Source organism: Fulmarus glacialis, unplaced genomic scaffold, assembly GCF_000690835.1.
Source record: "Fulmarus glacialis isolate BGI_N327 unplaced genomic scaffold, ASM69083v1 scaffold17600, whole genome shotgun sequence".
NCBI lineage: Eukaryota > Metazoa > Chordata > Aves > Procellariiformes > Procellariidae > Fulmarus > Fulmarus glacialis.
Window position 1 is genome coordinate 41,583 of NW_009189808.1, and position 12,382 is coordinate 53,964.

The window sequence follows — 12,382 nt, forward strand, 5'->3', positions numbered from 1 at the left end:
AAAACAACCTCCCTTATTACAAGGGCTAACTTAAAAATCCATCTGTTTTCTAGGAAGTGTAACGTTCATAAAATATTTGATGAGAAGAAAAAAACAGACATTGTCTTGGTTGTACATGGTTTTCCAATCATGCAAGACTCTCCAAAGCATTTGCATGGCTTTTCTCCAAACTCATTACCAAACATGATGCTCTCTTACACCTCAAGATTTCTCTAAGTACCAACCTAAAAGCTCTCAGATATTCCTGCATTTCTAGTAACTGAAAAACATATTTATTTACTATTAAATTACACATGCAGGATGAACATGTGAGCTTCCTTTGCTGTTTAGAGTCAGGTAAGTCCCTGCTAAACATTTGCTTGTAACTTTAGGAGATGAGCAAGAGAAACAACCTCATATTTCTCCCCTTACCTAATAATGGCTGAAGAAGCCATATTACAACTAAAGTAAAAGTCCTGGAGCAAAAACTAACCTTGCATAATGGCTACTTCTCCTTTTTGGCTCTTTTTATAAAATATATAGGAACGATTCAATACTTTCTCATGCCAGTTGCAATCTGCTCAGACAAGAATCTCCAGATTTCCACTAAATGATTCGGGGATTTTACACTCAGTACAGTATTATTTATTTTCAGTTGGTTTTTTTTCAAAATCCAAGATATTGTCTCATGTCCTGCCATATTTCAAAATGGTAGTACTAATAAAATTCATACATAAACCCATAACAATCAGCCACAAAACTTACCATATTCTGACTATCAGGAAGCATTACTATTAGCTGCGCGTTATGGTCCCATATCATTCTCCAGAAATCCTTGATAGTGTGTAGTAAGGGATGCTGGGTAATAATGAATTCGTTACTTTGATAGTAACCCTGCAAAGCAAAATCAACAGACTCAGAATTGATGCCCAACTATTAACATTTAAAGGAAGCTTTTAGTGGACAGAGCCAGAAGCCTAGAAAATAAATTGCAGACTTATGCCTCCTTTGGCTTCCTGCAAGTATTAGAAGAATATAAAACTTCCATTGCAGTATTTTCCAGAGGAAAAGAATAAAATCAATTACATTAAAATAATTTTTAAAACTTAAAAAATTTTGATCAAAAGAAAAGACAAAAAAAACCAGTGGAGACTTGAACAGCCAACTCAGAATGAAAATATGTTAACTCATACACACATGCTAATTGTTCTACATCATTAGCCAGAATTCCAGAGGAGCTGGAAACCTGAAACAAATAAAAGAACACTTGAAAGATCTGCAAAAATTCCTAGCGGTCTCTTAATTTGTACAGATGTCCCAGATTTCTTACCACAAAAGAGAGATCCTTTGCACTAATGCACCTGATGAAGGATCATGCATAGACAGCACTGCAGGGAGCTTTCCCATCTCTTTCCTGAATGTCCAGGAAGTATTTACTCCTCCCTCTCAGCTAATGAAGGGGAAAAGAGTTGAAGAAAACCCAGGGAACAAAAAGATAATGGAAAGCTGATGAGCTATGGTGCCTTGGGCTATGCCAGTTGCAAAAGCTCTGTAAGATGAGCAGGTAGGAAGGCAAACCACAGTACAGCCATTAAAAACTAGCTTGTTAGTTAACACTTTTAGTTCGTCTCAAAAGATCCTTCCATAGGTGGCATTTAGCTTTGCCAGTTTTTAAAACTATGATGGGATTTCTGGTTCTACAGATTGTTAAAATGCAACGCACTTAACCAAACTTAAAAACAGTAATAACAGTAATAACACTTCCTGGGGGAAGTAACTCTTTCAGGCAGAGTGAATAATGGAAGAAAGGAGCTTTCAAAATCAGGGCTGTGCCACACTAACTCAGACACGTGGCAGCTCTGAAAACAGCTATACAGTGGGATGCTGTTTTTCACCTAAACAGTTAAGTGACTTACCATAATATAGGAAGCATTGATGTAGTCTGTCCCTTCACCAGACAGTGATGAGATACCCACTCTAGATCTTTCCACTGTAAAAAAAAGTGATGAACTGGTACGTATGTTGCAATGACTCATATATTATAGCAATTATCTCACATATCTCAGAGTAATGACAACACTAAGCTCCATCAGTCAGGATGAACCGTTATCCAGCCATCTATTTTATTTTCCTATGTGTAGTACTTAAATAATTTCTTCACTAAAAGTACTTTACAGAACATTGTTCCACACCAATGCAGATGTCTTCAGTTCTTGCTGAGGAAAGATTAAAGGTTTGACACACACAGTTCATTAACATTTTGCCACCCAGAGAAGCCGATTTGAACAAGCTTACCAGGAATGATGGACGAAGTTCGGTTCTTTTCTCTGTTACACTGTTTGAGTGCAGTTGAATAATCACACTGCTGTGTGTTAGACTGGCTCAGTAACTGAAACAATGAAGTTAAAAAACATCAGGTAACTGTACAAAAGCCATTCCTTCATTAGTTTAGCTGCGTTAAACAGAAGGGTGCACGTATTGCAGGTTAGCTGTCTCTCTTAACCTTAGGTATCTAGTTATCTGCCTAAACTACTTAGCAAGTCTTCAGAACCTTTTTTCTTCACTGTTTTATCAGTTCAAATAATTCTTGAGCCCTAGATCGATAAGCATATCTTTGAAGGAAATGACACTTTATGTTGTTCCATATCCAGCCCCACAGTGCTTTCTGCCATCCTGGTGTTGCTTCCATTTTGCCTGCACAGCTGTTTGTATAACTTTAATAGTTTTGGAAAACAGTAAATGTCTGTGCAGAAAAATCTGCATTGTTATACAGACAGTATAGCTCCTGATGTGAGGATATCCCTCATGATGAGATATCCCAGTTATGAGCTTCCTGATTTTCTCTCCAAGCCTGTGAGAGGGAAATAGGACTGATCTGGGGGGGTCTCATTGACTTACTTGTTTCAACTAATACCATTCAAATAGACAAGAGTATGAGAAGGAATGAGTATATATGTATATACACCACAATGCTGTATATATACTGCTTAGGCATGAAATAAGTTTGGAAAGCAGGTTTTTCCTCCTTTTTAGGTTTTTTTTTTTGATTGCTAGTAAAATCAATCAGATTAATCAGAACGTTCGAAAAAATTCAAAAGACTCTTCTGTGATGTTTTGGGCTGGGCATATGTAGCTTTCAGAAGCTGCCTGCTTTGGGAAAACAGAGAGCAAGCCAGGGAAGTTCCATCAAAATGAATTAGACCACAAATATTTTTCATCTAAAAGAGTTCTTCAGTTAAACAAGACTCCACATTTTTGTTTTTATTTTGTTATTAGTCTAATAATTCTAACTTGCAAAGGAAAATGAGATTGAATGAGACATGTCCCTTTCTGATAAGATTTAAGCTCTTGAAATTGGAGCTCTACATGGCCCCTGCAATTTGCACTGCACACTCTGTGTTTATATATATTTACACACCCTGTTTGTATATATTATGAGTTTTATTCTCTCATCTGTGTAGGAAAGGTGGGATGCTTATCTCTCCAAGCACATCACAACAGAGAAAAGAGTCCCTTCTTTTCCCTAGATAAAAACAGTGCAACACTGTCGGTCATTCAAGCCAGGATAGCAGCAAACTGTGAAATCCCTTGGTATGTTGTTCCTATTCTGCTGTTCCGTATTGTTCTGTATTCTGTATTGTATATGTTCTGTGTATCTTGAAGAAATACTAGTTACTGTGCCTATGTGACCAAAATACTTCAGAAAATAAATATCTTAATATTTTTCATAGCCTCATTATGTACTGACATTATCTACAGACTTATCGGCTTAAGTTTTTTACTTATGATCCAATAGCTAATTGTAGAAAGAATACACATTATCCCATGCAGTCCTCCTTAGAATTAAAATCCTTAAAGACAAAGGTTCTAATAATTCATTTCCTGTTAAATTAGGGAGAGCAAAGTCTGTTTTGCCACATAATCTGGAAAACATTTAAGTCCGATTGACTTTTCTGGATTCAAATTCATTTGAAAAGGTAGGATTTTCTGTGTTTCCTCTATAAGTGACCCAGTGAGCGAGCTAGACTTCACGTTCTCTCCATGAGTCAATGAGCTGTTTCTCTCATAGGTTCTGGGCTGTTACCCGGCTGGGTCTGCTCTTTCTCTGGGTGACTGAAAGTCCCGTGCATGTACACACTGATCTCCACATCCACAAGCACCTAAAGTGTTCACTCATCACCTGCTGAGGTGAAGTCTGTCTTCTAGCCAGTGCTATACACTGAGGGGAATATGTTGGTTGATCAATATAGCTCACGACATTTTTGCCAGAATGACATCTTTCTGGACTGTTGTTTTACCTTCAGGATCTTCTTGCAAAGGCACGTAGTTAGATTTTCCAAAATCTAGTCATTGGCCTGTTTCTCATGCTCTTTTTTTTTAAAAAAATTCCTTGTTTAAGAGCATGCAAATAATTCTTTTGTCCCAACTGACTGCATGCATTTGTTAAATTGCTCCGAATTTAGGCTCAGCAGTTAAATTTTAGATACAGAAAGCTAATGAAAGTTGTATTGAGATACCTACTTCTAAGTCATTCAAACTTGCAAGCCTAAAGCTTTTCGTGTTACTAACTCAGAGAGCTCACCTTGAATTGTTTCTCCAGTCTGGTCTTTCCTGTTGGTCCAGGTATCAAGAGAGCATTAACATAGGCATGAATGTGAGTCTCAAGAACTTCTGTTTCTTTACTGAGTATTGCTTCGACCAATGCATCGTGAATGAAGATATATTGCTCCTAGGAAAATAAAAGCAAATATCCGAGCTCTAATTATTTTCAGATTCCCCTGAACACCTCTGGCTAAGCTGCCACTTCTGACGTGGTCAGTATTTCTTCAGAGCGTGCTGTTGTAGGGGAGTTTTCTCAAAAGTGATCCTCTACAGTGAAGGCTGTTCCTCCGCAGTGACAGTACACATTTACAAGCGCAATTGAACTACACATGCAATGTATATATGATATAATACCAATCCCCACCACCTGTGGTATCTCATGTTCACAGAACAGAGTTAAAAATGCAAGCATAGCCTTGAGTCAAATTTTCAAGTTAGCTTGTTATGCGACTCTCCCTGCCTTTCTTGCAATAAAGTGATCACTCCTGGTTCCTACTGATATCCTCTATTTTCTCTCTAACATCCTTTGGAACAAGTGCCCATGCTGTTGTTGATTACCTTTTTTTCTATTGAAAGGCACTGGGGAATCTAACTACCTGTTCTTGAAACCTGAAATAGACTTTCAAATGCCCTGCTGTTGTCCTTACTGTTTTCTTCCGGCCTTTCACTATTCTATATATAATCTTCAGTTTAAGCCAGCTATAGATAATCTTCTGTCTGAAACAGCTTTTTTTCCTACTTTTAATTGCCTGATATCAACTGTTTGATCAGGTTCAGTGAAGATCTGAACACCTGACAATGGCGTTTCCTTAAAAAAATCTATGACAAAAATGCATGCCCTGCCAAGAAAGTGCTACTGCGGGAAACATGATTTATACAGACTTTCTCTCTTCTGAGTCCTCCCTAATAAACAGACAAGGGCCCACAGATAGGTAACTTCTGTAGTGCATTGCTCTAAGCAAACCTAGAAGGATGTCTCTTTAAAAACAAGGGAAGCAAAAGGGAAAGTCCAGTCTGGTAACTGGCTGCCAGTCTGTCTGGCGGTGCCAAAAAGAGGACTCCTCCTGCAAACAGAAATAGTCTACAATAGTCTCTCGCTATATATGTTTTATTCTTACCTCAGTCTGCACCAAGTAGTTCCTTTGGGTACGTATGTGTTTTAAGAATCCAAATATGTTGACTGTTCCTTCATGCTGAATTTGCTGCAGCATGCTGTCTAACACTATGTATGTTCCTGTCCTTCCAACACCAGCACTACAAAACAAGAAAATAGTCTTGAGCCTGAAGTAAAACAATAATGAAAAGAACTGTTTCTAATACATAGCTTTTTCAACAAACTGATGATTCTCTACAAATTGTTTTATTATATGATATACTTTGCTGAAACTTCAAGGCTGGTAACGAAGAAAAATCTTTTCAACTCATCTTTTTCTTTGTGCAAGAATAGATCTAAAGATCATTTTCTCAAATGATTTTTAAAGTATCAATTGAAATAGAACTAAGGGGTTTCCTGCAGGTCTGCAATTTTCAAGCTTCTGATACTCCTTAGGATACTTTGTCAAGTATACCTAGAAAGGGTGGCATATGTCAGCATTTGGGCACAGTTAATGTGCTCAAGTTCTTCTATGTTGAAACACACATCACTTTGAAGGGAAAGTTGCATTATGCCACCCATTACAGATGCAGGAGATTTCAAAGATACTGAACTGAGGAAAACCCCAGGAAGTGGCACAGCTGCTGAAGATACATCTGTAAAAGAAAAAGCTTAGTGCTCTTCAGATACAGCTAAGATGGCAAGCAATGGTCGAAACCCTTCTTAAAAAGGGAAGATGCAGAAGAAAGGCTTAATCAACTCACTCCTGTTATGAACTCTGACTCATTTAGCAGAAAAACGGCTGTATTATAAGATTAAAAACTAACTTTTTCTTTCATAAAATATCTGCGTAGGGAGTACAAGGTCAAGAGGTCATTTTTTGTTATCTAGTCATATATGGGAATTAGTCAGTTGTAATTCCCCTCTCTAAATTATGAGGAAACGTTATGTGTATCGGGTACATGTAACTTGACAGCAACACTGTGCTGGGTCTGCATGATCCCTTACGGGCAGATCCAAGCTCAGTCTGTACATGCTAATTCAGTCATCTAATTTCTTCCACAAAGGTGGCACAAAGCATGGGTAGTGTGAGCTCAGATTGCTGTAATAGACTGTCTAAATAAACGCGATATAAATCTGAAAGGTCCAGGTTATTAACACGCTATTAGACACAAAAAAGTGTAAAGACTACCAGACACCATCTGTACTTGTTATGAAAGACAAAATAATGAAAAGTACCAAAACATAAAAATAGCTAAAAAAAGTTGCATGAAGTTCATCATCTGTGTCCTCCATATAGCCTGTAAAGATAAATAAAAGTTACATTTCTAACATGAGATGACTCCTTTGAAATTCCATAGTGCATGGGCACAGGTGAACTAAAAGCTGAATAAAACTGCCTACAGACAGAGGCGAGTTAATACCTATGACCCAATGGAGATGTCTGACTGAAGCCACAAAACTTACCACTGTTCACTTTTTAAAAACTCAATGTAATGACTTATAATGTATTGCTGATCTCTCAGCCCGCTGGCATAGATCTCAGACTTGGCATTTTGGGGAAACTCTTATCTTGAACTTCCCAAGAACAGGCAGGATGTAAATAGCAGCAGAACAACAAAAAATGTGGAATTTTCATTTTCCAAGCTAAGAACGGATTTCAGTCAGATTAGATCATCCCAGAAATAAAATATCTTCATTTGCAGCATTTGTGAGGTGACTTTACCTGTTGGCTTCCTCAGAGTCAGCTCCAGAAGGACAGAATTCATGAGGAGGTTCTCTTTCCAAATGTTCCATCAAAGGTGAGGTACTACAGTGGAAAACCAGAACCTGCTTATATATTTTACAATAACCCGGTCCTTCACGGGCATTGTGAAGTCATTCCAGGCCCTACAAGCCCTTTTTAACCAATTTTCCCTGAGCTGCCCAGTTTTAGTGAGCACTGACAGAACACCTGCCTGCACATTGCGGCACATGCAGACCTCAAACCGTTCCCCAGAATGCTCCTCCATTGCAAATGACTGCTAGAGCGCAGAGTAATGTTAACAACAGCAGAGTTGTAGTTCAGCCAGGAATAGAGTGAGTCTTCTTTTGTGGACAGAGCTCCTCTTAGGATTACAGAGTATCCCTGCACCAAAGAAAGCATGAGCCAAAAACATCCTAATGATATATTTGCAGAAATGAAACAATTACTGCTATACATGTATCTGGTAAGCTCATAGCAATCAAGGGAGTAGTATAGAAATGTGCAAAAAAGTAAAAAGAAAAGCATTTTTGCAAAAAAAAGAACATAGTGCAGAGCAGCAGCATCTTGTTTACGAAGACTTACACAAGTGGCACAGACAGTTGATTAGTTGGCCTTACCAAGGATGGAAATATCAGCTAAGAAATTAATCTTATTCCATCAAGAATTGTTAAATGTGAGAGTGAAATTTTGCTTAACCCACCACTGAAAAATTCTTTTTTCTGCAAAACAAAAGCAGAGTGAACCTTACAGCGGTAAAAACCACACCTGCAATGAACCACAACAGGCCCGACAGCGTAGCGCTTGGCATGCGATGCCTTCCGCACGAAAGTGAGCACAGGCAGCGTGTATTCTGGAACACCCATGTCAGGCCACTGGGTATAATGGTACTGAGTTACTATACGTCCACTAGACCTCCCTTTCTGGGAACCCTGCAACAGAAAAATAATTCCATATGTAAGCAGCCCACATCTGAAGAGCAACTCTTCATAATTTTATTTCCGTACCTGATAGTTCTTGAATTAGTACTGTCCCTATTTAGTTAACAGCATGCCACCTAGCTCTGAATATTCCAGCTTTCAAAGAGAAGAGGAAGCGCTAGTGCTTCTGTCCCATCAGCTTGCCCTCTGAATGGAAAAATTACCTGGCACCGTCCCTTAGAAAGCCACAGAGAAAGGCTAAGAGCACTGGAGGGATAACAAGTTACAGCTGCTCTTAAGAGTCACCAGCTATTTCTGTCACTTTGCTCCTCTGCTGGGTGGACAGAAAGGGTAGGATTCACCTCACTCACTTTAGTGATCTACAAGGGAAGTAGCCTTGTGTAGGCTGCTTTTCTAAGCTCCCTCCCTCAATGGCAGCTCAGAGGCAGGGATACTTTCAGAGAGCAGATCATCTCATTCAAAGATTGGTTCCTAAAATAGGCAGAATAAATTACTTGACAGTAAGTGCTGTACTTTAGCCATTAATTGTACAGGGAGGTGGAGAGACTAGATGTCTTAACATTTAGGTGGCTGAAATAAATTAAGCTTTTGGAACGCCCCTCAAATAGCCAATGTCACGCTGCTGAGCTGAGAGCGTCCTGGTTCTGATTACAATAAAACAAGGTGTGGATTCACCTGTTTTGCAGGGGGTAAAAATTCAGTCCTTAAAAAGGAGAAGTGATAGCTGAGGCCACTATCTTCTCAATTTGTTGATCTGGTCAAATTAACTCTGAAGTTGATAAGCAACTTGGCTGGCCGAGACCTACAGGATTCAGCTTTACCTATACAACAGAAAAGAGCTGCCAACTGCCTTAAAAATATTCTGAGCAACTTCTAACACTCCCCCTTTGCCCAAACTATGTTTTCAGGCTGTGTCCTGGTTTTGGCCAGGTTAAACCACGACAGGCTGCCACAAACCTTTTTGATCTTGGTGTTTCTAAGAGTAAAATTCCTCACAGTGTAATAGGCAAGTACATGAACACTCTTCTGAGTAACCAAGAAGTTCCCATATTCTTCACTGCCTTCGGCGGGCCAGTATTGGTCACATTTTCTCTGTTAGAAAGCAAATGAAAAACAGAGAAAAAGAGAAAGAAAACAAAATGTCAAACTAGCAAGCTGAAGTGTTCAAATTTAAGAGCACAGTCAACCACAAAAACATATATACCCAGTTTATAATAGACATGATCTTCAGCGTAAGAAAACAAATAATGTGTATTTTATGCTGTAAAGAGAGATGGCTGTGCAAAGATGCTCTTTATTTGGAATACTCCAAAAAAGAGAGGTTTAAATCATACTATCAGAGTTAAAGGGCTCTAATACTGTGGAACTTGCCATTCTATAGGCACTCTAAAATCTAAAGAAAATAACAGATAATCTATAGGAAAAATAGGACTACATTTAAGTCAGTAGAGTCGTATGTGGCTTTTGGTTAGTTCATAGCATGGGCAGAGTATAATTATCTGATCAGTGAGGTAAGAGTGAGCTTGTGTGTGGCCACAATATACAGTAGAGAGCTGTGATGTCCAGCCTTTTGGTTGGGTAGCCATATAGCCTTCTCTAGGAGTACTAGAAGAGTACATGTTTATAGCATGGTATTATAAATGAAGTGGTACTCCCCGTGCGGCCCTTATCTACATTTGCTGTGTCTGTATCATCTGATAGATGCTTATGACAAGACTTACATGCATTTTAGGCATTGCTGCCAGTATGTGGCAAGTGTAATGCAATGTCTCCTCATGTGACCCCAGGGTACATGCATATTCCCATCACATAACCAGAGAAACACACATCCTGTGATGGGCTTTGACCTCATTTTGTCTCACTGGACAAACGTGTATCTAGGCATGTAGTAGGAAAGGAACTGTGGGTCCCACAGGATGTTAAAAGGGAGCAGCCGGTGAATACCCAGAAAAATTCACGCGAACTACAGCCTTCTCCTTTCCAGGGTCTAAGGCACCCCTGAGAAAGAGAATGACGGAGAATAGACTGCTGCAGAATGTGGCACAAGGTCTACAGTCTGGCCACTCCTAAATATACACAAGAAGTCTTTTTTTCAATATAAGACAATTTTTTTTGTAGGTAGAACACAGTATTTTCAAGACTTGTTGTTGACAATTGAGTTTAAATGTTTTCTTTAGTTTCATACTACAAATCCTCAACTTTATACTTCTATATAGTACTACTATACAACTACTACAAGCTGTTGCTTTTCGCTCAATAAATGCCTAAACTAGATTTTTAAAAGAGAGAAAGGAGTCTGCTAGAGGTAGATCTATCAACATCAGAGAAATAAATAATAGAGAAAGGTTCTCATACCCTTCCTTTCTCAACGAGATTAGTTATCATCACAATAACTTCTACGTTATGTTCCCATATCATTCTCCAGAAGTCTTCTGCTGTCGATTTTAGTGGCCCTTGAGCTGCAATGTAGGCTTTTGGCTTGTTGTAGCCCTAAATTGAAAGGTAACAAATGACACTTGTCAAATCACAGTTTGCGAGCAAAAGGAGGTTGGGAGGAGTACATGACATATTATGTATCTATTTTTAAAGAACCTCAAAAGCTTTTAAGTACTTTTGAATTTGTAACTATCCAAATCGCAGAAGCCCTGTGATACCAGATGACCTATGAATGCAACTGTTATGTCAATGTTTATCATTCCAACAAACAGGATATATGTTCAAGTGCCCGTGTTCCGGCAGAATGTTGACATGATAGTGATTATGAGACGTGTGTTATGATAATGGTTTAAAAAATGAATCAAGATCATTCACATGTAAATACTAGGTAACAAAAATTGAATAAATGGTACCTTGGTGAGGCACTCAGCCAAATGGCATCTTCCTCTCATGAGATTATCAGAAGAATTAACCACTTACCAAAAATGTATAAAAGAACAAACTAAATGCTTCTAAAATGACTCAGATATGACAGAACATTTTTTGTTTCATAAGGCTCTTTGCTAAGCTGCAGATGCTACAATATCAAGATGGATTGAAAAAAGAATTGGAGTTTTACCTGTGCTTTAACTTTGTAGGTTTAACTTAGATCATTAAAGTTTTTTTTAACAAAACCTGTAATATTGTCATACTTTTTTTTTTAAGTCTATTCACCTCCATATATCAGTTTTTACAGCAAAGGCTGACAGAGGAATAGGCTGGCAGATAGAAAAAGGCACTTACATCAACGTAGTTGGCATTAATGTAATCAGTCAGTTTTCCATCCTTTTCTGCAAGCTGTGCTAATTTAACCCTAGTATGATCATCTGTAGTAAAACAAGGGAGAAAATAAGCAGAGTCTTCTGCAAGAATTATATTCTTTCTATAAGAAGTCTTTTTAAAAAATACTGAAATGGATTTTTACAATACATAAGACTAATACAGTGACAATCACGTATGCAAACATCCTGTGCTTAGGTATGAATCAGATTCAAAATTCTAGTTTGCAGGAAAATAAACTAATGAATCCAAGGATTCAAGCGATACAGAATTTAGTTGCCTGAACAGCACCTGGGATCATTTTAGGCACTGTGATGTATTCCCCTGCAGCCTCCAGCTGCTGCTTGTGAAGGGGCACGGGTCTTCTCTAAGTCCTGTGTCGCGACTGCCAAGCCTATACAGTGGGATGTCTCAAATGACAGTAGGCACCAGTGTCTAGGCACATTAATCCCAAGTTAAAGGGCAGCGACCGGAGAGCAATGAGACCTTGGAGAAGCTGGTCAGCTGAAGAACCTCAGCGGTGGCTACCTCAGGGAGAGCTGAAGCTTTCTGTAGCCTGCACTGATTATAACGACTAGAGACCTGATTCAGTTGCACAGGGCAATTCTTGCTACTTGAGCTGCCCTAAGCTGCTTGCGCACTGCCCTTTGATAAAAAAGCCACTGGGTTGGCACCTTTTGTACAATCAGGTACAAACACAGAGTGGTAGAGGAAAATCCCTGACTTTCCATCCCTCTAGAGGTATCTTCAGCCAGGCGGAATGGGATT

The 12,382-nt window shown here is 38.8% G+C and overlaps 1 protein-coding gene across 1 annotated transcript in view; it reads right to left on the bottom strand.

Moving 5' to 3' along the window:
- Positions 1-12,382, bottom strand: part of PTPRZ1 (protein tyrosine phosphatase, receptor-type, Z polypeptide 1) — a 41,578-nt gene that overhangs the window by 4,815 nt on the left and 24,381 nt on the right. The window contains exons 7-15 of the mRNA XM_009583513.1: positions 11,579-11,661; positions 10,715-10,849; positions 9,317-9,451; positions 8,187-8,350; positions 5,700-5,835; positions 4,562-4,708; positions 2,275-2,368; positions 1,896-1,969; positions 745-873 (exon numbers count right to left, since the gene is read on the bottom strand). Of these exons, the coding sequence (XP_009581808.1) occupies positions 745-873; positions 1,896-1,969; positions 2,275-2,368; positions 4,562-4,708; positions 5,700-5,835; positions 8,187-8,350; positions 9,317-9,451; positions 10,715-10,849; positions 11,579-11,661 (1,097 nt within the window). The remainder of the gene's footprint in view (positions 1-744; positions 874-1,895; positions 1,970-2,274; positions 2,369-4,561; positions 4,709-5,699; positions 5,836-8,186; positions 8,351-9,316; positions 9,452-10,714; positions 10,850-11,578; positions 11,662-12,382) is intronic.